Source organism: Catharus ustulatus, chromosome 20 (genome assembly GCF_009819885.2).
Source record: "Catharus ustulatus isolate bCatUst1 chromosome 20, bCatUst1.pri.v2, whole genome shotgun sequence".
Lineage (NCBI taxonomy): Eukaryota > Metazoa > Chordata > Aves > Passeriformes > Turdidae > Catharus > Catharus ustulatus.
The window spans coordinates 9,575,082-9,601,777 of NC_046240.1; the positions used below are offsets into that span (position 1 = coordinate 9,575,082).

Here is a 26,696-nt window from a genome sequence, read left to right on the forward strand (position 1 = left end):
CTTTTGCTCAGGAACTTTGGGAAAGCTGCTGCTGGTTTCTCTTGGCAATGCTGTCCCAACAGTGCTGCTTCCAACAAGTGCTGGTGCTCTCAGGGAAGTTTCAGCAGCTTCAGTCCCCTCCTGAAAAGCTGAAATCCTTCTGAAATCCATCAGGAATCTGGGTACTCAGCCATGGGAGTGCACCCTGTGTGTCCTTGAGAGCCTCCTGTCTCCCTGCCCCACAGGAAAACCCCTTCCTCTGAGGAAACCATGGAATGGGGGTGTCCTCTATCCATGGCCTGCCTTTCTGGGGTGCAGATAAAGGGTGACCACCCCTCTGGCCTTGCAGAGCCAATGTCCCGTTATACAAACCTTTCCTTGGGAATGGGTCACCCTCCCCGTGCTGAAATTCTCCCTGGGAGCCACAGTGCAAGTGGTTGTGGGATAACAAAAGAGGTTTGTGCCTCCAGGGGAGAAATAAGAATGCAAATATCTTTGGTATGAAAAAACCCAAAGCGATTTGCTCCTTGGTATTTCTTGTCAGGACTTTGCATCTGTCTCTGCCTCACCTTGCCATTCCTTTCCTTTGGGCTTTCCAAGAGCAATAAAGCTTTGGGGAGCCATGGGGGCTGTGGGGGGACAGGCATGGTGGCTGCAGCCTCTCCAACCCAGAAAAACCCTTTTTCCCCATGTTGTTTGCCCACTTTGGGGTGATTTCCCTGCTGCCTGGCTTGGCTGTGCCTCGCTGGGATCCTTTTCCCATCGCGTGCCTGGCAGCGCTCACACCAGGACGTGCCTCTTCATCATCCCAGCAGCTCCAGCAGCATGGCTGGTGTTTGAGGGCTCTGTAATCCACAGGGAAGCAGAGCAGTCCTGTCTGTGGGCATAAATCAGGCAGGAGCTGGAAAACAGGGCGGGCTGGGCAGAGCAGGGGAGCGCGGGCCCCTGCGCCGAGCCGCCGGATGGCTCAGGGACTTCCAGTTCATTTATTCTGCTGGGGTTTGCCCAGCCTGCTCGGCATGTGAAATGTTTTCTCTGAAAGACCCAGCAGTGAGATGGGTGAAAAACATTCTCCTGTCCCAGGAGCTGGCAGAAATCCTGGTAAATCTGCAGAAGTATGTTTTTGTCGGTGCTGCTTATTCTGTGAGGAGAACTAGTGTAAACTATTCCAGTAGAAAACCTTTTTCCTGGAATAAAGTCCTGAGTGTGTTCAGAGCATTGTCAGGATGGTTGTGCTGGGAATGGAGCTTTGCTGGTAAATGTCAGCACTGGGGAGGCCCAAAGGGGCAGACAGAGCTCCTGCCCTCTGCCCCACAGGCAGATTCCTCACCAGTACCTGCTCAAATCCAAATCTCTGTAATCTTAAATTGCAAACAAAACATGGATTTATTTTCCTGCCCCCTGAAATCCTGTCTGCCCTGCCATGCATCCCCTCCAGGCTGTGGCTGCACATTCCCCAGTGGGGTCAGCACCAAGAGCCTCCCCATGGGGATGTGTCCCCATCCCGTGTCACCCAGCAGCTGTGGGGCCAGCACAGCCTGAGCCATCACTTCTGCTTGCCTGCCTCAGTTTCCCTGACCCCAACAGGCACATGGAGCTCCTGGAGTGATCCTGGATAACAGCAGGTACCCACTCAGGTCTGAATTTCTCACCCCTTGCTGTGTCCTTTTCTCCCTGCTCCTCGTGGCCAGGATGGGGATCCTGCTGGGACTTTCACTGGGTGGGTTTGGGCTGGAGATCAGAGCAGGGACAGCCTGGGTGGGTTGTGAGCCCCAGGAGCTGGCTCCCCACAGCTGGGTGTGCTTCAAAGGACAGCAGGTTTTTCTGGGCTCCAGCCTCTGCTTTGCTCTCCAGGCAGGCGTGAAAATGCGAAAGAATGTGAAAAATGTGAAAATGATCATGCTGGCCCCAAGATTTGTAAACTTTCTGGTTAATGTGTAATAAATACATGACAGATACTGGCAGTGCTGTGAGGGTGACCCCTCTGTGGTGGCACTGCCAGCAGTGACATCCCAGAGAGGCATCTCCCCTCCTCTGCACGGGGCCAGCCCGGGGCTGCCCTGCTTGGAGAGGCTTTGGGGCTTTTCTAAACTGGTTTATCTGGTTTGGACGTCTCCAGGTTCCTGTGAACTGCTTTGCCTAGCTTGCAAAAGGCAGGTTATTTGTTTGTTCAGTCCTCCCCTGGTGCAAGGTGCGTGCTGCCTGGCCCAGGTGTGCCGTGTCCAGCTGAGCAGCGCCGGTTATCCGCAGCCCTTGGATGCTGGGAGCGATTCCTCCCAGCTAACTCATCCAGCTGGAGCCACCTGTGCAGCATTTCCTGCTTGGCACAAGGTGAGCTGCAATGTTCCTGCCACAGCCAGCCTGGGGAATCTCTCCTGAGTCATTTTTAATTTTGCAAAAATAGCTAAAAGTTGGTTGTCGGCTGCAGCAAAGCTGGAGGGAAGCAGAGGTGCTGCAAATCCTGGTGCCATGAGCAGGGACTGGGGTTTATCGTCCCACCTCCTCCAGGGGGATGTGCAGAGCCTGGACTCACCCAGGAATTCGAGCTGAAAAGGGTCAGAGAGGGCTCAGAGTGCAGAGGAGTTGGTTCCAAGGGGTGGATGTGGTCTGGATGTGGACATTGCACGGGCCATGCTCCTCCTCACCTTCAAACGTCCTCTGAGCATCAGGGATCAGGAATTTGTCTGATGCTAATGCATGAATTTCAGCCTCAGATGACTTTCCCTGTAATTTAGGGGAGGAGAGAGTGTCCTTTGAAAATGGTTTGGGTTGTTTTTGTTAGCTGTGTCATCCTGGCATCCCTCCCCGGAGCAAATGGAAGGGACAGAGGTTTGTGGCTTCGGCTGCTTTGAGGTGAGCTGGGTTTCTCTGGGTGGCTGCAGGTGCAGCTGGGGGGTCCCTGGGGCAGAGCCAGCCCCCAGGAGCAGGACTGGGTCTGGGCTGGCGCTGCTGGGAGGATGTTTGGAGAGGCTGGGATTTGGCACAGACAGCACGCTCAGCCTGGGAGGGGCTGGGAGCTGCTGGGTGCCAGAGGGCAGGATTAGGTGGTGTGTCTTCCCAGAAAGAGAGAACACCAACTGCCTGAGGAGCTGTTGGAGCTTTGTTTCTGCCCAAACCCCAGGTGATATCCTGCTCCACTGTGGAGATTCCCAGATAGGGATTGGGATGGGCTGAGCTCTCCCTGACCTCTGTGAAGTTGGTGGCTCAGTTCTGTGCTGTCCTTGGCCCAGCTGGGCTCAGCCCCTGAGCAGGATGTGTTGGACCCAAGCAGAACTGCTCCTTTCGAGTCCCCATCCATAAAGAAATCCAAGGAAATTGCAAAGGAATTTTTGTTTTGAAAGTAAAGGCAACTTAGCTGCCATCAAACATGTCCAGAGACCCAATGTCGATTGTTGGAGCTGTGGGGATGCAGGAGGGTGCAGAACAGGACCTGAGCTCATGGGCTTTGTTGGGACAGGGCTGAGCAGCCTCTCCCACAGCTGAGCCCCCTCCTGCAGCTCAGCCCCACCACCCAGCACATCCCACCCCCACGAGCTGATGTACCGAGAGCCTCCAGGCTTTATAAATTAACACTCTGGGCTATGAATTATGAATGGAGCCACATCTCTGATCACTGCAATGCTCTGCTGACAGCCCAGGAGCTGCTGATCCAAGTGACAGCCCAAAGCTTTTAAAGATGTGAACAGCAAAACCTGGAAATAATTTACTTTGCAAGCTGCAAACCGCTTGGCCTACAGATGGGGCTCATTGTATTCCCTCTCCTGCCTGCTCCTGCCCTGTTTTCTCTTTTGTTTCCCAGTATTGCCTTCTCTACTCTCCCTTTCTGTGCTAATGGATGTTGTCCTGCTTGGCTGTGTTGACCATCCCTTGGGAGCTGCATCCCTCACGCCACGTTCCTGCCCCAAGGTTGTTGGTACCAGCTGGGGACAGCTGGGGACAGCTGGGGACAGCTGGGTCCTGGCCATCCCCAACCCAGCACAGATCCCCACAGCATCCCCACAGCCAGTGCAGAGCTCCTGGTGCAGCACCCAGCGGGATTTTGGCAGATCTCTGCAGCTTCATCCCCCTTTGGCCATAACTTTGTGTTCAAGACATTGTATTTATTCCCCAGCTCCATCTGCTCCGTGGAGCTCTGCCACAGCTCCAGCCCTGCCATCGCTCTTTGGAGGGTTTGTCCTTGAACCTTTCCATCTCTGGAGGCCAAATCCTGCCCTAAGCAGCTGGATGTGCTCAATGCTGGCTGTTCCTGGGGTTTTTTGGGTTTGTATGGATTCCTGCCTCCTCACCTCTGGGAGCTCCCTCCACAGCCAGGCTCTGCTCCCTGCTCTGGCAGCAGTGGGGCAGAGGGAGCAGAAATAAATTTAGATAACGAGCTTCAGACACTTGTCAGGTGTCACAAATGAAGGCAGAGCCCTGCATGTCCCCCTGGTGGGGCTGTGCCCCCTGCAGCTCTCCAGAGAAAGCCCTTGGCAAGCAAAGGGAGTATGGCATGGCAGGAGCACAGAAACCATCCCAGCTGAGCAGTGGGTGCAGGAAAGGGACCCCTGTTATTCCCAGCCCTTTCCAGTTCAACCATTGTGAGCCAGGCAGCAGAACAACTTCAAAGTCAAAGTGTCTGGAGTGTTTTTCCTGGTGTCTGGATGTGTTTTGCCCCAGGCTGGGTGCAGGAGCACTCCCCCTGTCCTGACTGTTTTGTTTCCCTTGCACAGGGGATGCTGTGACGGGGTGAAGGATGGACTGACCGAGCCCCAGCAGTTCCTTCTCCACCCGGAGGGGCTCAGCCTGCAGGGAAGGAGCCGTTTTTGGACACAAACATCCCTGTGGCTGCGGCGAGGGGAGAGGAGCTGCGGATCGAACCCGCTCCTGGAGGAGAAAAAACCGCTTCGGTTTGGTGTCTAATTAGATATTTACCAGGAAGGAAGGAAAGATATAAATAGGGTGACAGTGACTTCAAAGGGTGTTTTTTGACTTCTAAGAATAACACCTTTGCTGGCGCGGATTTCGGGAATATCGGCTGCGCCTGGGTGTGAAAGGCGGAGGAGGTGTCGCAGCTCGGTCGGCAGCCAAGGGAGCAAACCCAGACCCCAGCCCCTGTCCAGGACCAGCTGAGGAGGGGACAGAGCCCTGGAAAGCTCAGCTGCATCCTCAGGGGCACAGCAGGGGGAGTTTGGTGCTGCAGCGATGTGTGGCACCATGGGGACCCCATCCCTGTCCCCAGGGGCTGGGCTGGTGCTCAGCCTGGTGCTGGTGGCACTCTGGGCTCCCTGTGTGCTGGGCAGGCAGCCCAACTTCATCGTCATCCTGGCTGACGATGTGGGCTGGGGGGATCTGGGGGCCAACTGGGCAGAGACGAAGGAGACCCCGCATTTGGATCAGTTGGCTGCTGAAGGAACAAGGTAAAGTCTGTCCCCTCTCCCTGCCCTCACCTGGTTACTCTGTCCTGCAGCACAGGGGAGTTCAGCCCTGTGGGGCTGGCAGGGGAAGGGGTTTCATTGGTGTGAGTTTGGGTGCATGGGGTGCAGGCCCATCCATCCCTGCTGGCACCTTCACCTCCCACTCCCCACCCTCATCCCCTGACAAAAGGGGAGCAGGGAGGGACAGGGCAGTGTGGGAGCACACTCTGGTGAGCTGAAGGATCCTTTCCTTTCGCAGGTTCGTGGATTTCCACTCGGCTGCCTCCACGTGCTCCCCATCCCGCGCCTCGCTGCTCACGGGGCGCCTGGGGCTGCGCAATGGGGTCACCCACAACTTCGCCATCAGCTCCCTCGGGGGGCTCCCCCTCAACGAGACCACCCTGGCCGAGCTCCTCAGGGAGGCTGGCTACACCACAGGGGCTGTAGGTAATGCCCACAGTGCCAGGTGAAATGCTGGAAGTGAAAGGGAAGTCTAAAGGAGATAATTCACACGTCCCTCTTGGATTTTGCAATGCCAGGCTTAAAATCTTCCTCCTCAATGGTGCTGCCGGAAATCCAGAGCTCTCCATTTAATCTCCCATTGCTTTTCCTCCCCAGGAATGTGCTGGGTGTTCCTCAGCCCGCCCTGATTGGCAGCTCTGCCATCCTATATCCCTCACCACGGGCGGTGCCACCATCCCCGTGGCTTTGGGCACCCTCCTGTCACTGTGGGTCCCCCTCTGCCAGCACAAACCCTTTGCACCTGCAGCTCCTGCTGTCGTGCACGTTGTGCTGGCAGAAAATCCCTCTGTTTCTCCATCCCCCCCCGTTTCTGCAGTTCTCCCTGTTGGGTTGGTGTGTTTGGTGGGAGCAGGTTGCTGGAGGTCAGGGGGTGAAGCTGGCTGGTGGGGAGGGGTGAGGAAGCTGTCTGCTCAGAACACCAGCACATGAAAGAGCCTTTTAAGGCTGGAAACAGGCGCTTTGCACAGGCATGAGATACCTTATGCATTTTGTCTGGGTTTTCTGCAAAAATAGACGGCATTCTGGAACTGCAGCCAGCACAAACAAGGAGCCTTTCTTGTAGCTTGATGAAAGCCCCCAGCGCTGCAGGCACCTCGTGGGTGAGGGCTGTGCTGCCCAGAGCTGTGTCACCTCTGAAATGATGTTCTGTGCCCTCCACACAGGCAAGTGGCACCTGGGACACCACGGCCACCATCACCCCATCTCCCGCGGTAAGGGCTGTGCCAGGGGGGTGGGCTGGGGGCCCTGGGACCCCACTGACCCCTCTCTTGCCTCTCAGGCTTCGACTACTACTTTGGGATTCCCTACAGCCACGACATGGGCTGCACAGACAGCCCTGGCTACAACCTGCCTCCCTGCCCGCCCTGCCCGGGGCACGGCACTGCTGCCAGGTATGGCACAGCACTGCTGCCAGGTATGGCACGGGGTTCCAGTGCTGCCAGGTATGGCACAGGGTTCCAGTGCTGCCAGGTATGGCACAGGGTTCCAATGCTGCCAGGTATGGCACGGGGGTTCCAGTGCTGCCAGGTATGGCATGGCACTGCTGCCAGGTATGGCACAGGGTTCCAGTGCTGCCAGGTATGGCACAGGGTTCCAGCGCTGCCAGGTATGGCATGGCACTGCTGCCAGGTATGGCACAGGGTTCCAGTGCTGCCAGGTATGGCATGGCACTGCTGCCAGGTATGGCACAGGGTTCCAGTGCTGCCAGGTATGGCACGGCACTGCTGCCAGGTATGGCACAGGGTTCCAGTGCTGCCAGGTATGGCACAGGGTTCCAGTGCTGCCAGGTATGGCATGGCACTGCTGCCAGGTATGGCACAGGGGTTCCAGTGCTGCCAGGTATGGCACAGGGTTCCAGTGCTGCCAGGTATGGCACGGGGGTTCCAGTGCTGCCAGGGTGAGCTGGGTGTTTGCAGCACTGTCCCCCAGCCCCGAGGGCTGCCCTTGGCCGTGTCACCTCCCCTCACTCTCTGTGCTCAGTTTTCCCTTGCGGGGTGTGCGCTGGGAGCCCCCCGTGCCATGGGGACATTGGCACTGCTCTCTTGTTCTCCCTTCCTGGGAGCCAGGAGAGCAGCCAGGCTCCATCCCTGCTCTGGTGACAAGCCTGGGGTGGCTCTTTCAGCAGGGTGGCGAGGAAGGACTGCTACACAGAGGTTGCCCTGCCTCTCTACGAGAACCTCACCATCGTCCAGCAGCCCGTGGAGCTGGGCAGCCTGGCCAGGCGCTATGCAGAGGAGGCTGCACGCTTCATCCAGAGGGCCAGGTGAGGGCCACCACTGTCCCCTGGCTGTCCCCTTAGCTAGGAGAGCTCCTGGGTCACTGCAGCACTGCTTTGCGTCGTGCTGGTGCAGTGCCAGGGGAGATGGGTGTTGCCCCATGGTTCAGATTTGGGGTGTCCGTGGCTTGACGAGGCACTGAGGCTCTCCTGATGTCCTCTAAAAGGGTCCTGTGTTTTTTAAATAATCATTTTTGAGGAACGTCAAAGCCTTTTAGTGGGGCTGTGCATCCTGCCTGGGGATGTCCAGGCTGGTGGGGATGGGAGAGAGGCAAACGCTGCTGCCATCCGTCTGTCCATCCCCACCTGTCCATCCCCACATCCCTGTCCATCCCCACATCCCTGTCCATCCCCACATCCCTGTCCATCCCCGCCTGTCCATCCCCGCCTGTCCATCCCTGTCTGCCCATCCCTGTGGATGAGGTGGCAATGGGGTGGTGGAGGTGCCTCCATGGGTGTGAAGCGCTGCCAGCGACTGAAATCAGGCGCTGAATGATGCTCAGGGTGGGACCAGAGCAGCAGCCAGAGGTGTTTGAACATGCGCCCCGTGTGAGATTGGATCGATTTTGGAGATAAAGCACTCGGAGGTTGCTGGGCTTTGGGATCTGCCTCCCCCAGCCTCTCAGCACAGGGGCAGGAGGACAAACAGGGTGTGTTTGTCCCCGAGGAGCGAAGTGGCTCCTCTGAATGACGCCCCCGAGCCCTGCTGACGGGTTGTGTAATTTTAATCCCCATTATTGGCGGATTACGAGCTGTGACTTTGCAAAATGCCTCCCTGCAGAGTGAGGAGAGGAAGCGCTGCCGGGCAGCCCTGGCTGAGCCCATCCCCTGCCCGCATCCCGGGATAACGCCCGGGGAAGGCGGCTCCGTGGGGTGAGGTTTGTGTAACAGAGGCGAATGAACCTTACCTTGGGGTAAGGCTTGTGTAACAGGGCTGGGCAGGGAGCAGCAGTGGGGAAATGGCTCTTTATTAACCTGCGTGCTGTTTTGTTTTAGTTTATCCCTTTGGGTACCGAGGGTTGGCCGTGGGGTGGTTTGGGATGCTGAGGGTACCCAGGCTGTGGGGCAGCAGCAACCCCTCCTGCTGCCAAACTCCCAGCCCTCGGGGTGCCAGGATGCTCTGTGGCTATGAAACCAAATGTGTGAGCTCCGGGTTAATAGGAAAATCCTTTAAACTCCCAGAAGTGTTCTGGGGTTATCTGCGTTCATGGAGAACAGGATTAAGCAGGTGCCTGCCTTTTCTTCCCTTCCCTTTGATGGCTTATTCCAGTTTTCCCTTGCCTGACTCATTCATTACAGGGCAACAAAAGAACACTGGATTTGCCATCTCGCTGTTATTTTAACCAGTCAAGGTTGAGCAATTTGTGACAGTGAGACGTGGCACTGCTCAAGCACAAGCGAGCGTGGGAGCAAAAGTCAGGGACTGCTGTCTTCAGTTATTGATTAAACGTTTGCTGGATCCTCAGGACAATTCCGAGGTGTCTGTGTGGCAAATGAGAGGGATGTTCAGCTCAGCATCACAGCTATGAGTCCCTCTGGGTGCTGCAGTGCTGCTCCCAGCTGGGATGTGAGCCAGGGGAAGCAGCTTTCCCTGCTCCAGGGGTCGGGTATCCCATGGAAGAGATCTCACAGCACAGTCTGAAAGGGGCACAGGAGCTCTGCTGATCCCAGTGTCCTGCAGGGTGCCAGGGGACACAGCCCAGCACCAAGGGGGCATGCAGCAGCTCTGGGCAGGATGGGCATTACTCATTTCACAGCCCAGGTGGGGGACAGGCAGAGGAAGGAAGTGCTGGAGCTCACGCTGGAGGGGCAGCGATGGGGCCGGAGCCGGGCGCGTGCGCCAGCCTGGACACGTCCCCAGGATCCGGCCCCTCCCCGCACTGACCATCACACCCTTCCCCTCCGAGCTCCCTGAGGAAGAGCAGGCCTCATGGAGCAGATAAATATAGCTGTAAACAAGCAAACAGGACGTGTCCTGTGATGATTTAGGAGCGCACGGCAGCGGGGCAGCGCTCACTGTGCCGGGCTGGGTGGCACTGCCCGGGCTGTGCCCAGGGTGCTGGGGGTGGCCTGGGGTGGCCTGGGGTGGCCTGGGGTGGCCTGTGATGGTCCATCTTCTGCCCACAGCACCAGTGAGGCCAGGCACTTGCTGGGGAGGGGGACAAAGGGCCAAAATGGGCCGCCTGAGAGAGGGGAGGGAGGTGTGTGGGTGCACCATGGGGTGTTTGGCTGCTGGAGATCCATCCCAAATGGGGGCACAGTTGGCACCAGGGGGACAATGAGGACAGGTTTAAGCAGGAGCAAGGGAGAAGCTCAGCCAAGCTTCCTCCTGTAAGGAGAGGGGTGCCTGGAGGGTTCACAGCTGGGTGATGCACGTGGGCTGTTTGTCCCCCAAGGAGCTGTGACAGAGGCAGGGCCACTGCTTTGTGTCCCCAGGTTCAGCAGTGCCACCATCCCAATGCCGTTCTGCCAGTGCCTTCCCCTGGAGGCTGAGCACTCTCTGTGTCCCCTTTGCAGTGACAGTGGACGTCCCTTCTTCCTCTACCTGGCCCTGGCCCATATGCACGTCCCACTGACCCCCCCAGTGCCCCCTGCTCCGGGCAGGGGCATCTACGGAGCCTCTCTGGGCGAGATGGATGCGCTGGTGGGACGGATCAAGGAGGTGGCTGACAGCCTCGGGAAGGGCAGCACACTGCTGTGGTTCACAGGTACAGCAGGGAAACGGGCTGGGGGTGACACTGGGGACAGCATCTGGTGGGAGGCAGGACCTGTGTTTGTCCCCTGCCCTCGGTGTCCCCTGCCCTCAGTGTCCCCTGCCCTCAATGCTCCCATTGCTCTGTGGATGGGGAGTGGTCCCAGCGTGGGGATGGGGGTCCCAGGCTGCTGTGGTCACTCAGCTGGGTGCCCACCTTGCCACCTCCCTCTGGCTGTAGGGCTGCAGTGACTAATTAAACCACAAATCCCCGTTCGTTAAGAAGCCCAAATCCGCTCTGAGCAGCCTCCCTAATGAGGATGTCTCGCTCCTGATGACAGGAACCGCTCATTAACACCCAGAGCTGGTGGCACCGTGCCCCCCCTGCCCTGCCCTGGCTGCATCCAGCCCCTCACCCTGCACTCAGCCCTGCAAATAAAACTGCTAAAAACCAAACCCATCAACCAGCTGCTCTGCTGTGGGACACATCCCAGGGGTGGCACAGAGGGACACAAGGGTCACTTGTCCTCGCCTAGCCCCCCCTGTGGAGGTGTCCCCTGCAGTCCTGGTGGCTCTCATGGGGACATTTCTTTCTCTTGCAGGTGACAATGGCCCCTGGGCACAGAAGTGTGAGCTGGCAGGACGCCTGGGGCCGTTCGTGGGTGCCTGGCAGAGGCAGCGAGGTAACCTGGCAGCGAGGGGGGTCCGGGGGGGCTGCCCCACAAACCTTCAGTGCCCACCCTGGGGACACGGGCAGCACTGCACCCCGGCCTTGCCCTGCCCTGAACACACCCCAGCGCTGTTTTCTGCTGCCAAACAGTCAAATTTCCCCAAAAACTGCTGCGGGGATGGGCTGGGGTCCTCATGGCCCCGAGCTTGGGGTGGGTGTGTTGGTTTGGAGTTGGGATGTTGCTGTCTGCCCCACCAGGGCTCACAGCCCCAGCCTGACCCCACCCGAGCAGAGCACCCACCACCCTTCCTGCACCCCAGGACCTTGATTTCCTTTCTCTCCACTGTTTTTTTTTCTTTTTAAATTTTTTTTCTTTTAATTTTTTTTTCTTTTAATTTTTTTTTTCTTTTTCTTTTTTCTTTTTTCTTTTTTCTTTTTTTCTTTTTTCTTTTTTCTTTTTTCTTTTTTCTTTTTCTTTTTATTATTTTTCTTTTTTTCTTTTTCTTTTTTTTTTCTATTTTCTTTTTCTTTTTTTTTGTTGGTTTGGTTTTTTTATGGTTTTGTTTTGTTTTGTTTTGTTTTTTTCGCTCTTTCCTCCTTTTCCGGCCAAGCCATCTGCTTGGTGGGTTTGTTTCGGCCGGGGCAGCCAGAAACATTCATGAGTCAGGCGTTTCCCACTTCTGCTTGTATTACGCGGTGTTCCCGTGCCAGGCTCGGCTCCCCGTGCCCGGGTCAGCTCCGGGGGCTCCTTCTCCTCCTGACCCCAGCCATGGGACCGCTCCCCTGGGCACACTGCTCTGCCCATCCCCAGAACCCTTCCTCCCCTGGCCCAGCATGCAATCCCAACCTGAATTTTCTAGTAAACAAACCCCGGCTTGTTGCTCTTGAGCAACCCGCGGTCCCAACCCCGAGCAGCTGGTACAGAAACTGCAGAACAGGGCGAGCAAAACACGGCCCCTGGCGAGGAGCTGGGGCTGGCAGAGAGCTCCGAGCTGGCTGCAAACACCGGGGGGACTTCGGAAATCCCTGGGCTGCTGCTGATGTTTGGAGAGCCGGGCTGGGCTGGCACTGCGGGGATGCTCAGCCCTGCCAGCCCGGGGGATCCTTCCCTGGCACGGAAAAACCCCGAGGAGCAGCAGGGCAGGGGGAGACAGACTGCCCCCCACCCTATTTCTTTCCATTTCTTTCCATTTCTTTCCATTTCTTTCCATTTCTTTCCATTTCTTTCCGTTTCTTTCCATTTCTTTCCATTTCTTTCCATTTCTTTCCATTTCTATGTTTCCATACGCTTCCTTATGTCCCTATATGTTTCTACACATTCCTATATGTCCCTATTTGTTTCTGTCTGTTCCTATATGTCCCTAGGTTTCTATATGGTTCTACATGTTCTTGTATGTTCCTGTATGTTTCTACATAATTCTATAAATTCCTGTATGTTTCTACATATTTCTATAATTCTATGTGTTTCTAACGTTTTTATATTTCTATATATTTCTACATTTTTATGTTTCTACATGTTTCTACATCTTTCTCTATGATTCTATGTGTTTCTGACATTTTTATATGTTTCTATAAATTTCTACATTTTTCTATATATTTCTACATCTTTCTGTATGTTTCTAACATGTTTCTTTATGTTTCTATATGTTTTCAGTATGTTTCTAACATGTTCCTATATGTTTCTACATTTCTACACCTTTCTGTATGTTTCTAACATGTCTCTTTACATTTCTATATGTTTTCTGTATGTGTCTAACATGTTCCTATACGTTTCTACATGTTTCTACATATTTCCATATGTTTCGAATGTTTCTTTACATTTCTATATGTTTTCTGTATGTTTCTAACATGTTTCTTTACATTTCTATATGTTTTCTATGTTTCTAACACGTTCCTATATGTTTCTACACGTTTCTGTAAATTTCTATATGTTTCTGTGTCTTTCTATATCTTTCCTGTAGCTCCACCTTTCGTTTTAGGGTCCAACCCTAAATCCCAGGGATGTTTTCCACTGATATTTCAGGTGGTCATTGGAGTTGGGAGAGAGCAGCATCATCTGTTTGTGCTGCCCCTTTCTCTGTGCTTCCCACAGCCCCAAAAACTCATCTCCCACCTTGGGGTCAAGAGTCCATCAAGGGAGGGGATACTGGGAGAGAGAGAAACATTTTGGGGATGTGATGCTGAGCATGTTTGAGGCAGGTTGGGGAAGTTCCAGAGCTGGTGTCCCTGTGCTGAGGACCTGCTGTGTGTGTGGTGGGACCAAGGTTTTCATCCCACCACGGGAATGCACAGTTCAGCTTTCCTGGAAAGCCTGGAAAGTCCCCACAGCAGCAGGGCTGCATCATCCCCACTCTGCAGAAAATTCCCTGGTTGGGTTTGGGTGTTTCAGCCCTGTTTACTTCCCAAAGTATTAACGTGACCTCATTCCCAGGCTGCTCTGACCTGACCAGCCAGGGGTGCTGGGGTGGCTTGGTCAGGAAATATCCCTCTGATGTCCTTCCAGAGACCCCTGACCATGCATGGAAAAACCCTGGAAATGCATCCAGGAAGAGGAGTTTTTAATGTATGTGCAGAGACGGGGATTGATATTAATTACTGCAATTGCTGTGATGTCTGGGGTGTCTGAGGGCAGGGCAGAAACACCAAAATTTGGGTGGGGAATGGGAGAGATTGGGGATGTGCTTGGTCCATGCCAGGGTCAGAAACCTTTTCCTTGGGCTAGTCCTTGTGGCACCTCTGTATTTGTGTCCTTGTGGCACCTGTGCCATTCATGTCCTGTGACACCTGTGCCATTTGTGTCATTGTGGCACCTGTGCCATTTGTGGCACCTGTGCCATTTGTGTCCTGTGACACCTGTGCCATTTGTGTCCCTGTGGCACCTGTGCCATTCGTGTCCCTGTGGCACCTGTGCCATTCGTGTCCCTGTGACACCTGTGCCATTTGTGGCACCTGTGCCATTCGTGTCCCTGTGGCACCTGTGCAATTTGTGTCCTGTGGTACCTGTGCCATTCATGTCCTGTGACACCTGTGCCATTTGTGTTCCTGTGACACCTGTGCCATTTGTGGCACCTGTGCCATTTGTGTTCCTGTGACACCTGTGCCATTCATGTCCCTGTGGCACCTGTGCCATTTGTACTCCTGTGGCACCTGTGCCATTCATGTCCTGTGACACCTGTACCATTTATGTCCCTGTGGCACCTGTGCCATTTGTGTCATTGTGTCACCTGTGCCATTTGTGTTCCTGTGACACTTGTGCCATTTGTGGCACCTGTGCCATTCGTGTCCCTGTGGGCACTGCAGCATTTTTGGGGCATGGATCAGCCGGTGGCACCAGGCAGTGACTCTGGAGGGGCTGGGGCCGGGCTGGGGCCGGGTGGGGGTGGCCTGGGGGTGGCCTGGGGGTGGCCAGGGGGTGGCCAGGGACTCTCTTGGCTGTGCCCCGAGGAAATGGCTCGGGGCGAGTGCCGTTGCCATGTGCACACTGAAAGGCAGCGCACAAAGGCTGCTCCTGGCAAGTTTGCTCGGTGAATCGGGTTGGGATTTTCTCTTTGCCCCATTCCCAGCCCCTTCCCCCTCCAGCTGCCTGGGGCCCTTTGGGCTGCAGCCAAGGCAGAGGCTCTCCAACACCCTTCCAGCCCTTTTGATGCTTGGTGCTCCCATTTCGGGGCTCAGCACCCCAGTTTTGGTGCCCAGGACTGCAGTGCTCAGCTCTGGGTGCTGCAGGGGCTGGGGAGCTTCCCTGTGCATCTCAAACCCAAGGCACAGCAGGCTTGCTCTGGGTGCTGACAGGGAAGGGATGGTCAGGTTAATTAGCTGGCAGGAGGGTTATTAGCAGGATGGTATTTTTAATGAGGCAGGTTTCCAGTGGGTGAGGAGGGGGGGGGGGGCTGTTGGTGCTGAGCCCTGCAGAGGACAGAAGCCCCTGGAATAAATTCCTGCATTTCCTGCCTGCTCCATTCTCTCATCAAAAGTGGATGGAAATGCAATGGCTCTGGCAGCTGCTGCATTTCTCATCACTCACTGGAGCAGAGAAACACAAACCAATGCCCAGCTGAGACCCCTTTCTTTTCCCTTTCCCATTGAAAATCTCCTGTAGTTCTTCTCCCTTCCCTGGCCCAGTGACCCCCTCCTCCTTTGGGGTAGTTTACCCCTCTGAGCAGTTCCTTTCCCAGGGAAACTCCGTGCTCAGGAGTTTTTCTAGTATCAGCAGGATGCTGAGCAATGTTCTGTTCTCCTGCAGGTGGGAGCTCAGCAAAGCAAACAACGTGGGAAGGAGGGCACAGGGTGCCAGCCCTGGTGTACTGGCCTGGCCGTGTCCCTGCTGGGAGGACAAGCCACGCTCTGCTCAGGTAAGATCCACACCTGGAAGGACTCCCCATCCCCACTCTGCCACCCAGCCATCACCTGCATTTTGGCAACAGCTCTGCCTGCTCTGGTTATTCCCTGCCTCGTGCCAGACTGAACTTTTGTCCTCTCCCAAGACTTACAGCTTCAGCTGAGAGAGCTGAAAGGGCTTTTTGTGAGGCCCAGGGCTGGCGCTCGCAGCTCCGTGTGCTCCTGGCCGCGGTGGCCAAGGGCCTCCCGATAATTAAAAGATGACGATGTTCTCTCTCCCCAGCGAGGAGCAGGCTCAGGCTTTGCGGTCTGTGGATGGCTTTATGTGGAGGAGGGTGCGGTTGTGAGGAGGGATGGTGCTGGCAGTCCCTGCAGGATGCAGCCGGGCCGGGATCCGGCGGCAGCGAGGGCAGGGGCAGCTGCCCCGAGCCTGTCCTGGCTGCACTGCCCCTCTGCCTGCAGCATTTACCCCTGCATGTGCAGCATTTACCCCTTCATGTGCAGCATTTACCCCTGCATGTGCAGCATTTACCCCTTCATGTGCAGCCTGCTCCCCTCCTTCCAGCCCTGCAGATATGGGGAACGGTCTGGGGCAGTGGGGGGAATGTCCCCGTTCATCCCTGATGGGTCCCCACAACACTGGGGGTCAGGGTGGGGTTTGGGGTTACTGAGCATTGGTTTGTCCTGTGTCTGTTCATCCCTGATGGATCCCCACAATACTTGGGATCAGGGGAAGGGTTTGGGGTCGCTGAGCATTAGTTTGTCCTATTCCTGTTCATCCCTGATGGATCCCCATGATGCTGGGAGTCAGGGTGGGGTTTGGGACTCTGAGCATTGGTTTGTCCTGTCCCTGTTCATTCCTGATGGATCCCCACAATGCTGGGAGTCAGGGTGGGGTTTTGGGGTCACTGGGCATTGGTTTGTCCTGTCCCTGTTCATCCCTGATGGATCCCCACAACACTGGGGGTCAGGGTGGGATTTTGGGGTTACTGAACATTGGTTTGTCCTTTTCCTGTTCATTTCTGATGGATCCCCACAATACTTGGGGTCAGGGGTGGGATTTTGGAGTTATGGAGCATTGGTTTGTCCTGTGTCTGTTCACCCCTGATGGATCACCACAACACTGGGGGTCAGGGGAAGGATTTGGAGTTGTTGGATGTTGGTTTGTCCTGTCCCCGTTCATCCCTGCTGGATCCTCACAATGCTGGGGGTCAGGGATGGGATTTTGGGGTTATGGAGCATTGGTTTGTCCTGTCCCTGTTCATCCCTGATGGATCCCCACAACGCTGGGGGTCAGGGTGGGATTTTGGGGTCACTGAACATTGGTTTGTCCTTTTCCTGTTCATTTCTGATGGATCCCCACAACGCTGGGGTCAGGCTGGTGGGGTTTGGGGGTTGTTGGATGTTGGGATGCCCTGTTCCCTTTTCATCCTTGAAGCACACACAGGGTGGTGGGGCTGGGGGTGTTGCTGGGTGTTGGGAAAGAATGTTCCAGCTACTGTGAGCAGGTCCTGACTGGTGGGCCCTGAGGCAGTGCTGGGTGTTTCCAAGGTCCATGAGATAAGCTGGAGAACACTCACTCATTCCACAGCCCGAGGGCAGCTCTGGCAGCTGCATTTTTGCAGGCAAGGGAAGGTTTGAGCCATAATCTGAGTCACTGGTGTCTGGTGGAGGGGATGGGGAGCACGTAGCACCCCATGGCTTCATCCCCAAATCCCTGTGCTCCGTGGGCCATGGGGCAGAGCTGCAGCAGCATGTGCAGGATCAGTGCCCAGCCCATCCCCTGTCCCTGCCTGCAAGCCCAGGAATTCTGATTATCTCCCCAAAGACCTTATCTCCTGCATCTCCCAGCTCCAGTCGGGCAGGTTGGACAGCTGGCAGTCTGGCAGAGGCAGGTGCAGCACTGTGGAAAGTGGCTCTGTGGCTGCCCAGGGTCACAGTGAGCAGAGGTGGCACTGCCATGGGGCTGTGCCCAGCTGTGCAGGGCGATGGGGGCAGCAGGAAGGGGCACCCCCTGTTTGGGGGCAGCACAGAACCAGCCTGGGAGGTGTGAGCAATGGGTCATGCTCAGGAAAGTGTCACCACCGTGGTGCCATCACTCCTTGTCCCATTGCAGCAGATCCTGGCTTCAAATTTGTCCCGTCTTCCTTTGGGCTCCCTTTAAACATTGAAAGGCAGCAGTGAGATCTCCCTGGAGACTCCTCCAGTCTGAACAATCCCATTTTTCTCAGCTTTTCCTTCTAGGAAAGGTGTTCCATCCCTCTGATCCCCCTCTGGATGAGCTCCCAAGTGCCTGCACTGCTGTCTGAAAGGATGAACAGGGAAGAACAAAGACTGCTCAACACTCAGGGGTGTTTGGGGGCAGCACAGAACCAGCCTGAGGGGCGTGAGCAGTGGGTCATGCTCAGGAAAGTGTCACCACCGTGGTGCCAGCCGTGGCCTGAGGTGGGACAGGGCATGTGGAGGGACACAGAGGGACTCACAGGACAGACAGGTGGCAACAGGGACATTGAAATCCCCCCAGCTGATGGGGAAGAAGCTGGGGAGGGAATGAAATGTGTGTGCAGGAGATCTGGGAGCACTCTCAGATCAGCCTGCTGGGATCCCCAGGAAGAGCTGGGGAAGACCTTTTCCATCTCCTCTTCCCCTGGGGTGAGGGAAACACCTGGCTGGACACAGAGGCTGCTGGAACTGCTCAGCACCTCGTGGCTCCGAGTCCTGCCTGGCCAGGGAGCGCAGGGGTGAGCGAGGGTGAGCGTGCCCAGGGGCCAGGGAGCTTGGAGCCAGCCCAGGAACGCTGAGACCTCGCCACAGACCAGCACCTGCACGCTGGGCTCTGCACAAAACTGCCTTGTCTGCTTTTCTTAATTGTGTTTAATTGTCAGAGCCACCCACTGCGCTTCTGCCCTTCCCTGCCCCAACCCGAAGTAGGGCATGGCAGAAGTAGGTCAGGAGGGTGGTGAAGGAGGAGATTGCACCATCCTGGCTGTGCTGGCAGCGTGGGGCTGGGCAGCTTGGCTGAGCTGTGGGGTGTGTGGTGTGGGGAGAGCTGCTGCAGCTGCCTGCACCCTGTCAGTGCCAGGCAGGGCAGTGCTCTGTGCCACATGGTGCAGGGATGCTCAGCACCATGGCAGGGAAGTGCCCAGAAACTTGGCAGGGCAGTGCTCAGCACCATGGCAGGGCAGTTCTCTGTGCCACATCATGCTCAGGATATCAGGATGCTCAGCACCATGGCAGGGTGGTTCTTTGTGCCACATCATGCTCAGACTGTCAAGATGCTCAGCACCGTGGCAGGGCAGTTCTTTGTGCCACATCATGCAGGGATGCTCAGATGCCCAGCACCATGGCAGGGCAGTGCCCAGCACCATGGCAGGGCAGTTCTTTGTGCCACATCATGCAGGGATGCTCAGATACTCAGCACCATGGCAGGCCAGTGCTCAGTGCCATGGCAGGGCAGTGCTCAGTGCCACATTGTGCAGGGTGTCACGATGCTCAGCACCATGGCAGGGCAGTGTCCAGCACCATGACAGGGTAGTTCTTTGTGCCACATCATGCAGGGATGCTCAGCACCATGGCAGGGCACTGCTCTGTGCCACATCGTTCTCAGGGTGTCAGGATGCTCAGCACCATGGCAGTGAATGCTTTGTGCCACATCATGCAGGGATATCAGGATGTTCAGCACCATGGCAGGGCAGTGCTCAGCACCATGGCAGGGGAGTTCTTTGTGCCACATCATGCAGGGATGCTCAGCACCATGGCAGGGCAGTGCCCAGAACCATGGCAGGGCAGTTCTCTGTGCCACATCATGTTCAGGCTGTCAGGATGCTCAGCACCACGGCAGGGCAGTGCTCTGTGTCACATTGTGCAGGGTGTCAGATGCTCAGCACCATGGCAGGGCAGTTCTTTGTGCCACATCATGCAGGGATGCTCAGCACTATGTCAGGGCAGTGCCCCCACCATGTCCTGCTGGGGGTCAGGATGCCCATTGTCCCCCAGGCAGGGAGCTGCTGTCCCTGGGCACTGCCAGGACCTTTTCCCTTGGTGTCCAGGCAGCAGCAGGATGCTGGAGTGGCTTTATGTGTTAAATCTCTCTTGGTCAGGGTAAGGTTGGCAGTGTGGCTTCCCCAGCTTGATGTGCCCACTGCTAAGACCTTTGCTTTGATGACAACTTTGACCAAAATCCTATTTTTCCTGCCTTTTTCCGTGGGTTACACCTACCCATGGCTGGGGAAAATCTCCAACCACCTCTGCCCTCAATCCTGTTGTTCTCCCAGCCCTGTGTTGATTCCCAGAGGTCCCATCCACAGGGACACCCATGGCACCAGGGGCAGGCTGCCAGGTGAGCTGCTGCTCTGGGGGCTCTGCTGTGCCCCCAGCAAGGTTCCTGCAGGGATTGCAGAGGACAGCCAGGGTTTTTTTGGGCGCCTCCTGGCTGGCCTGGCCGTGGGGCTGTCTCAGTGAGCGCTGCTGCGAGCAGCAGTGTTTGTTCTTATTTGTTCTCTCTGTCTCTTAGCAGCTGAATTAAAGCTCGTTCAATGGGAGACCCGGGGGCTGTTAAGCTCAGGGCTCTTTCCTCTCTCTGCTCACGCAGGGACAGGCTCGTGGTGGTGGCAGAACCATGGTGACAAGGTGACAGTGGCAGGACCCACGGCAGCACCCTGGTGACCCCAATTCCTGGTGCTTTTTCCTCCTGTATCAGTTGCCAGGCCCTCTGAACTGCTGGCGTGGGGTTTTTGTGGCCAGAGGGTGTGGGTTGAGTGCTTGCAGCAGTGCCAGCTGTCAGCTCCTGTGCCACACTTGGTCCCCAGGGCAGTGCTGTGGTGTGTCACTGTCCCCTGGGCAGTGTAGGTGGCTCCTTTCAGAGGTGTGGGCTCACTTTGTGGCTGCATCTGTGAGGGAGGGATGCTGTTGGTGGCACGAGGGGATCAGGCATTTGTGCCCCACAGGATGTGGAGGGTGAGGGAGCTGTGAGCAGGACGTTCTCATCCCCCTGGAGCTGAGTCTGGACCCCTCTTGGACACAGGGAGGAGTGGGGCTGGGGGATCCCCATCCCATCTGCAGCTCCTTCACACCACAGGGATGTGCCAGGTGGGGACAGCCAGGGTCCCAGGGCACAGGCAGCAGCTGGGGGAGCAGGGACTGTCCCTCTGTGCATCCCCAGGGACCAGAGGGACTTTGGGTCCCCTGTCCCACCCCCGTGTCCCTCTGTCCCAGGAAGGACCGAGCTGAGTCCTGGGCACTCTGTTGTGGCTGAGGCCATGCTCAGGCTGGGCTGGCACTGCCAAGGCTGACAGGGCTCTGCTGTCCCATCCTGGCAGCTCGTGCTGTGCCCTGCAGCAGCCACTCTGCATTCCCTGGGGTTGATGGCACTGACCTGGAAACCCCTGGGCTGGCACTTTCTGTAGATGCCCACTGTCCTGCTGCCTTCCTGGTGTCCAGGGGCTTCAGGAGGGGCTGCCCTGCTCCCCCCATGGCCCTGCCCCAGGGAGAGACACATCCAGGCTGAGTCTGAGCCCCTCTTGCCAAGCCAGAGCTCAGTTCAGCCTTTTCAGTGTTGGGAGCTCTCCTGTGATGGATGTGGGGTGTGGGTGATCCCTGCAGGGATCCTCACTTTTCTCTGATGAGTGTCCCCTCTTTCCCCAGCACCCTGGACATCTTCCCCACGCTGGTGGCCCTGGCTGGGGCAGCTCTGCCCCCGAACAGACGCTTGGATGGCTTGGATGTGTCCCCAGTTCTGTTTGGCTGGTCGGATGTGGGGCACAAGGTAAGGCAGAGCCACCCCCTCCTGCCTGAGCTAAACAGGGAGCTGGGGGTGGAAAAGGCTCAAATTGGGGATGTGCAGATCCAGGGGAGTGTCAGCCTGGAGGAGGAGGACAGCTGGAGATGTCCAGGTACTCTGTTTGGGATATCAGGGTAAAAGGGCTCTGGGTTAATGAGGATTGTTCTGTGCTTTGTTGACAGATGTGGGATTAGAGGTGGAAATTCCTGTGCCTGCAGCTTGGCACCTTCCTGTGTGCCTCAGGGGGTGTCTGAGATCCCAGCCTGGGCAGCCTGCAGTGCCCAGCACAGCAGCTTTCTGATCCCAGAAGGGATCAGTGTGGGGAAGGGGAGCTCCAAATAAATGGTTCTACCATTTATTTATCACAGCAGACCAAGACACAACAAACCCCTCCTTCCCCCTGCTCCAGGGTGACAACATTCCATCAGGACAGCCCACCCCACACCCCACAGCTCTGGCCAAGCTGGCAGCTCCTTTCACCCCAAAAAACAAAGTTTGCAGGACAAGCAGAGTGCCCACATTTGTCTTGGAGTTGCACGAGATTTTTGCGGAACCAACAAAAACAAAAAACAAAGAAACCCAAAAAAACCCCCCCCCAAAAAAACAAAAAAAAAAAAAAAGGAGAAGTGGCTTTAATAGCAGTCCCAAGGATAAATCCTGATTTTGCTTTTAAAGTACACCCTCCTGCAAGCACCACGAGCCAGCTCCCAGCGGGATCCTGGATTTGCTTTCGGTGTCCATCAGGGGTTTGGAATTTGCTTTGTATTTATGGAACCCTCTGCTGAACTGGGAGACAGAGCAGGGAAGGGGATGGGATGTGGCCAGCTCTGCTCTGCTCCTCAGGATTAACCCTGCTCTGCACAGGCTGTGCTGGGAGCAGGGCACGGGGCTGCTGGCAGCAGTGGGGTTTGGGGAATGAGGGTTTGATGGGAATGAGGGTTTGCTGGGAATGTTGTTTTTTGGGAATGAGGGTTTGCTGGGAATGTTGTTTTTTTGGGAATGATGGTTTGCTGGGAATGATGGTTTGTTGGGATCAATGGCTCTTTAGGAATGAGGGTTTGCTGGGAATGATGGTTTGCTGGGAATTATGGTTTTTTTGGGAATGAGGGTTTGATGGGAATGAGGGTTTGCTGAGATCAATGGTTCTTTGGGAATGGTGGTTTGGTGGGAATGATGGTTTGCTGGGATCAATGATTTTTTTGGGAATGATTTTTTTGGGGGAATGATGATTTTCAGGCAGCAATGGTTTGCTGGGAGCAGTTTTTTGGGAATGATGTGTTTTTTGGGAATGATGGTTTGCTGGGATCAATGTTTTTTTGGGAATGATGTGTTTTTGGGAATTATGGTTTGCTGAGATCAATGTTTTTTTGGGAATGAGGGTTTGCTGGGAATGATGGTTTGCTGACAGCAATGGTTTGCTGGAATCAATGTTTTTTTGGGAATTGTGGTCTGCTGGGAATGATTTTTTTTGGGAATTATGTGGTTTTGGGAATGATGGTTTGCTGGGATCAATGGTTTTTTCGGGGATGAGGGTTTGTTGGGAATGAGGGTTTGTTGGGAATGATTTTTTTTTTGAAATTATTTTTTTTTTTTAGGAATGATGGTTTGCAGTTAGCAATGGTTTGCAGGGATCAGTGGTTTGCTGAGAATGATGGATTTTGGGAATGATGGTTTACTGGGATCAATGCTTTGCTAGGAATGATTTTTTTTGGGAATGATGATTTGCAGGTAGCAATGGTTTGCTGGGAGCAGTGGTTTTTTTTGGAATGATGGTTTGCTGGAATCAATGTTTTTTTGGGAATGGTGGTTTTCTGGGATCAATAGTTTGCTGGAAGCAATGGTTTGCTGGGAATGTTGGTTTTTGAGGAATGATGTTTTTTTGGGAATGATTTTTTTTTTTGGAATGATGGTTTGCTGGGATCAGTGGTTTGCTGGGAATGTTTTTTGGGAATGATTTTTTTTTGGGAATGATGTTTTTTTTTGAGGAATGATGGTTTGCAGGCAGCAATGGTTTGCTGGGAGTGTTGATTTGCTGGGGACCAGGGTGCACCATTCCTGTGTGGAATTCCCCCATGGGGTGGGATCTCACTGCCATGGGTGGGGTGACCTCAGAGGGGACCCACAGCCCCTGGGGTGATGGGGACAGCCCTGTCCCCCCTCCCTCCCCTCCTGGCTCCTGCCAGTGGCCAACAGTGACCCCTGGGCAGGGTTTCCCTTGACACAAATCCTCCTGAAAGCAGCTCCTTCAGTCTCTCCAATGCCCAATTTCCACACTTTCCTAATTGGGGTGGCTGGAGCTCCCAGTGAGGCTGCCTGGGTGACACTGTCCCACTGTCCCCTTGGCACTGGCACACACAGAAACGGGGCTGGGGTGACACCAAGGTCCTGCTCAGAGCAAGGGCTGTTGGCAGCAAAAACAAACCACATCCTCCAAGGAGCACCCAGGGTACCAGAGCAGTAAATCCCTCTGTGCATCAGCTGCATGTGAATAGCCCAGAGCACCAAGGTCAAGCTATGAATTCTCAGGGGAGAAAAGGCTTTTTCCTCCCCCTTCTCTATTTTTTATTTATTAAAATAATAGCCATGGATTAATGGAAGAGTTCCAGATCTGGGAATGTTTCTTGAATCAAAACAAGCTCCTTAATTATACACTGAATTATAACAGATTTTCTAAGTGTGGGGTTTTGAGAGGTTTAGGAACGTGGTTGTTGGTAGGAAGGGATGTTTGAGTGCCCTTGGCAGCATCCCAGCTGGGCTGTTAAAGGTGTAGGCAAAGCTTTAAGGCTGGAGACAGATGAATTGGTTCAGTTCCTGGTCCCTTGGCTTCACAGGGCCTTGAATATTTGCTGATTCCTGCTTTGGAGCTCTTTTACCTGCCCGAGGAGTGCCAGCAGAAGGGGACTCTGCAGCAGAGCTTCCTCCTTGCACAAGCTCACACTGCACCACCTCTTCCACTTTACACCCTTCTTATTTTTCCCCAGAAACATAAAGATCCAACCAAATTCCAAAAGGTGACTTTTTTTTAACAAATAATTTACTTTACATTGGAGAGCAATAAAAGAAAGTGAGAACATTTGGAAATCACCCCTAGCCTGAATCCTGGAATTTCTTGGATGAGGATCCAAGCAGCCCCATGAGATAATGGCTCCATCCAGGCCAGGCAGCATGGGATGGACACCTTAGGGTGCCTGAGATCCCTGGAATGCTCTCAGTGAGGGTTGGACACCTCTGGGATGCTCCTGAGGTGCAGGGCTCTGTGCCGGGCACCTGCTCAGGCACTGCTGCTCTCATCAGCTGTGAGTGCTGTTACTAAACTTGGCTCTGCAGCTGCCTACAACTCCAGCAGATGTTTCTAATTTTTAGCACAGTGGAAATTTCTTGAATCACTTTTAAACTCAAATCCCAGGGAGGAAACCTCAAGTGACTCATCCCTCAGTGAAGGCATTGGCTCCGCGGCAGATGTTATCGGAGAGAGGAGCTGCTGGAGCGTCCAGCTCACTTGTCTCCTCACTGCCCAGTGCCAGAGCAGCCCTCCTGTGTGGATCAAGTGTCCTAAATACCAAAAGGGAGAGATTGGACCCACCCTCCCCTGCTTGCCTCGCTGCTCACCCCGTTCCCTGGCTGTTGTCAGGGCAGGGAGCCCTGGCGCAGCGGGGTGAGTCAGACGGACGGGAGGGATGTGGGAGTGATGTTCCAGCACCTCACCTTCCCCTGTGCCTCGCATGAGCTCAGCCCCAGCTCGTGGCTGGCTGCTGCCTCCAGCCTGGGGCTCAGCTCCCTTGGATGTCCCCAGTGCTGGCTGAGCTCTGAGCACCCAGGGAGGTGTTGGGTGACACAGAGCACCTGAGAACAGCCTGGCTCCCAAAAATTACACAGGCGTTTAGTGAGAGGACAAGGGGGAATGGTTTTAGAGAAAAAGATGGGAGATTTAGATTGGGTGTTAGGAAGAAATTTGTAATTTAAAGGTGGGGAGGGCCTGGCACAGGTTATCCCAAGAAGCTGTGGCTGTCCCATCCCTGGAAGTGTCCAAGGATAGTTTGGATGGAGTTTGGAGCAACCTGGGACAGTGGCAAGTGTCCCTGTCCATGGATGGTCTTTGAGGTGCTTTCCAACCCAAACCATTCCATGATTTTGTGACAATCTGCCCTGCTCTGCTGAAAGCCCCAGAGCCTCTGTGATCCCTTTCTTGCCATAGAACTGGGAGGTAAATTTGGTGTTTCCTGGGGCCCTTTTGTCATCACCCCACCCTTGAGCTCTGCTGGTTGCTCTGAGTCCAGGGCCTCAGTGAAGTCTGTGAACGTGTTCAGGGATGGATGTGGCTCATGTGGATTTCATGGAGCAGGTTTTCCCTGCCATGGGCTGACAGGAATGATTCTGTTCCTGCAGGTTCTGCTCCACCCCAACAGCGGCGCGGCCGGGAAGGTTGGTGAGCTCGAGGCGCTGCGGCTGGCTCAGTACAAAGCGTTTTACACCACAGGTACTGCCCCTAGCAGGGCTTGTAAAGTCCAGGAATAGATCCTGGAAGTCTTAAATCCCTGCAGATGCAGGTGAAAACCAACTCAGGTTAATTCAACCAAGAGCAGACCCCAGGATGAGCTGAGCTGTGTGTGCAGGATGGTGCTGCAGCCTGGGGTTGGTCTCAGAAACAATGAGAGCTGGGATGGGGTGGGAATGGCCCCTCCTGGGTGGGTGAGGAATACAGAGCTGACCCCTGGACCTCTGTGACTCCAGGGTTTTTCTCCCATTTCCTCCCCAGGAGGGGCCCTGGCCTGTGATGGCAGCACGGGGCCGGCAGAGCGGCACCACCCACCCCTCATCTTCAACCTGGACCGGGACATCCAGGAGCAGCAGCCTCTGGATGTGGCATCCAGGGAGTACCAGGCAGTGCTGCCTGCCATCAGCAGGGCTTATGCCCAAGCTCTGCAGGACATTGCAGCAGACAATGTCTCAGTTGCAGATTATTCCCAGGATCCAGCTGCAATTCCTTGCTGCAACGTGCAGCACGTGGGCTGCCGCTGCCACGGGGCCACACAGGAGCCCCACGTGGAAAAGAGAACACCATGGCTTTGTCTTTAAGCAAATAATTGCTCAGGCTGCTCCTTTCCCAAGTGTGGTGTCTGTGAACTGCAGGCTGGAGGGATGGAGGCTGTGGTTCCCTTTGCTGGGAAGAGGGAGGTGAGCTGGGTGTGGGTCTGGGGGAGCACAGAGGGTTCCCTTTGGAGCCTGGGCAGATGGAAAGCTTTTTGTAGGGATATTTATCTGGGAAAGAGACAGCTCTTGGATTAAAACTACCTTCTGTGAGAGCTGACTTTGAGAGAGGATTCCTCTGGGAAATTTACTTGGTTTTCCTCTAAAAACAAACCTTACAGAAGCAGCTGGTGGGAGCATAGGGAAGGGGAGGATGGGGCTCACACCCCTCCTGCTGCAGAGACCCTGCAAGTCTGGTGGCTGCAGAGAGAGAATTCCTGGCTGGCACGAGGGGAGTGCTCTGGGAACGGAGCACCTGCCCTGCCTGCTGAGGTTCAGCACAGGGGTCATGGCAAGGCCCAGCT

General features: G+C 55.3%; 1 protein-coding gene across 2 annotated transcripts; it reads left to right on the forward strand.

Moving 5' to 3' along the window:
• Nucleotides 1–4,156: 4,156 nt before the first annotated feature.
• Nucleotides 4,157–26,445, forward strand: ARSG (arylsulfatase G). 2 transcript variants are annotated; one of them, XM_033076795.2, is made up of 11 exons: nt 4,157–5,375; nt 5,632–5,819; nt 6,557–6,604; nt 6,673–6,784; nt 7,519–7,656; nt 10,186–10,376; nt 10,963–11,043; nt 15,271–15,379; nt 21,009–21,129; nt 25,531–25,621; nt 25,901–26,445. In XM_033076795.2, exons 1-11 carry the CDS (start codon nt 5,161–5,163, stop codon nt 26,218–26,220), a joined length of 1,614 nt encoding a protein of 537 aa, XP_032932686.1. In that variant the 5' UTR covers nt 4,157–5,160; the 3' UTR covers nt 26,221–26,445. The 2 variants fall into 2 exon arrangements, with proteins under 2 accessions (XP_032932686.1, XP_032932684.1); XM_033076793.2 differs by having other exon boundaries at nt 4,158–5,375; nt 7,516–7,656.
• The last annotated feature ends 251 nt before the right edge of the window (nt 26,446–26,696 follow it).

Bases quoted from the DNA above. Each gene is read 5' to 3' on its own strand.
- ARSG (XM_033076793.2), top strand. From the start codon at position 5,161: ATGTGTGGCACCATGGGGACCCCATCCCTGTCCCCAGGGGCTGGGCTG. The intron at 5,376-5,631 runs GTAAAGTCTGTC...TTCCTTTCGCAG, and splicing joins TTGGCTGCTGAAGGAACAAG to GTTCGTGGATTTCCACTCGG. The intron at 6,605-6,672 runs GTAAGGGCTGTG...CTTGCCTCTCAG, and splicing joins CCATCACCCCATCTCCCGCG to GCTTCGACTACTACTTTGGG.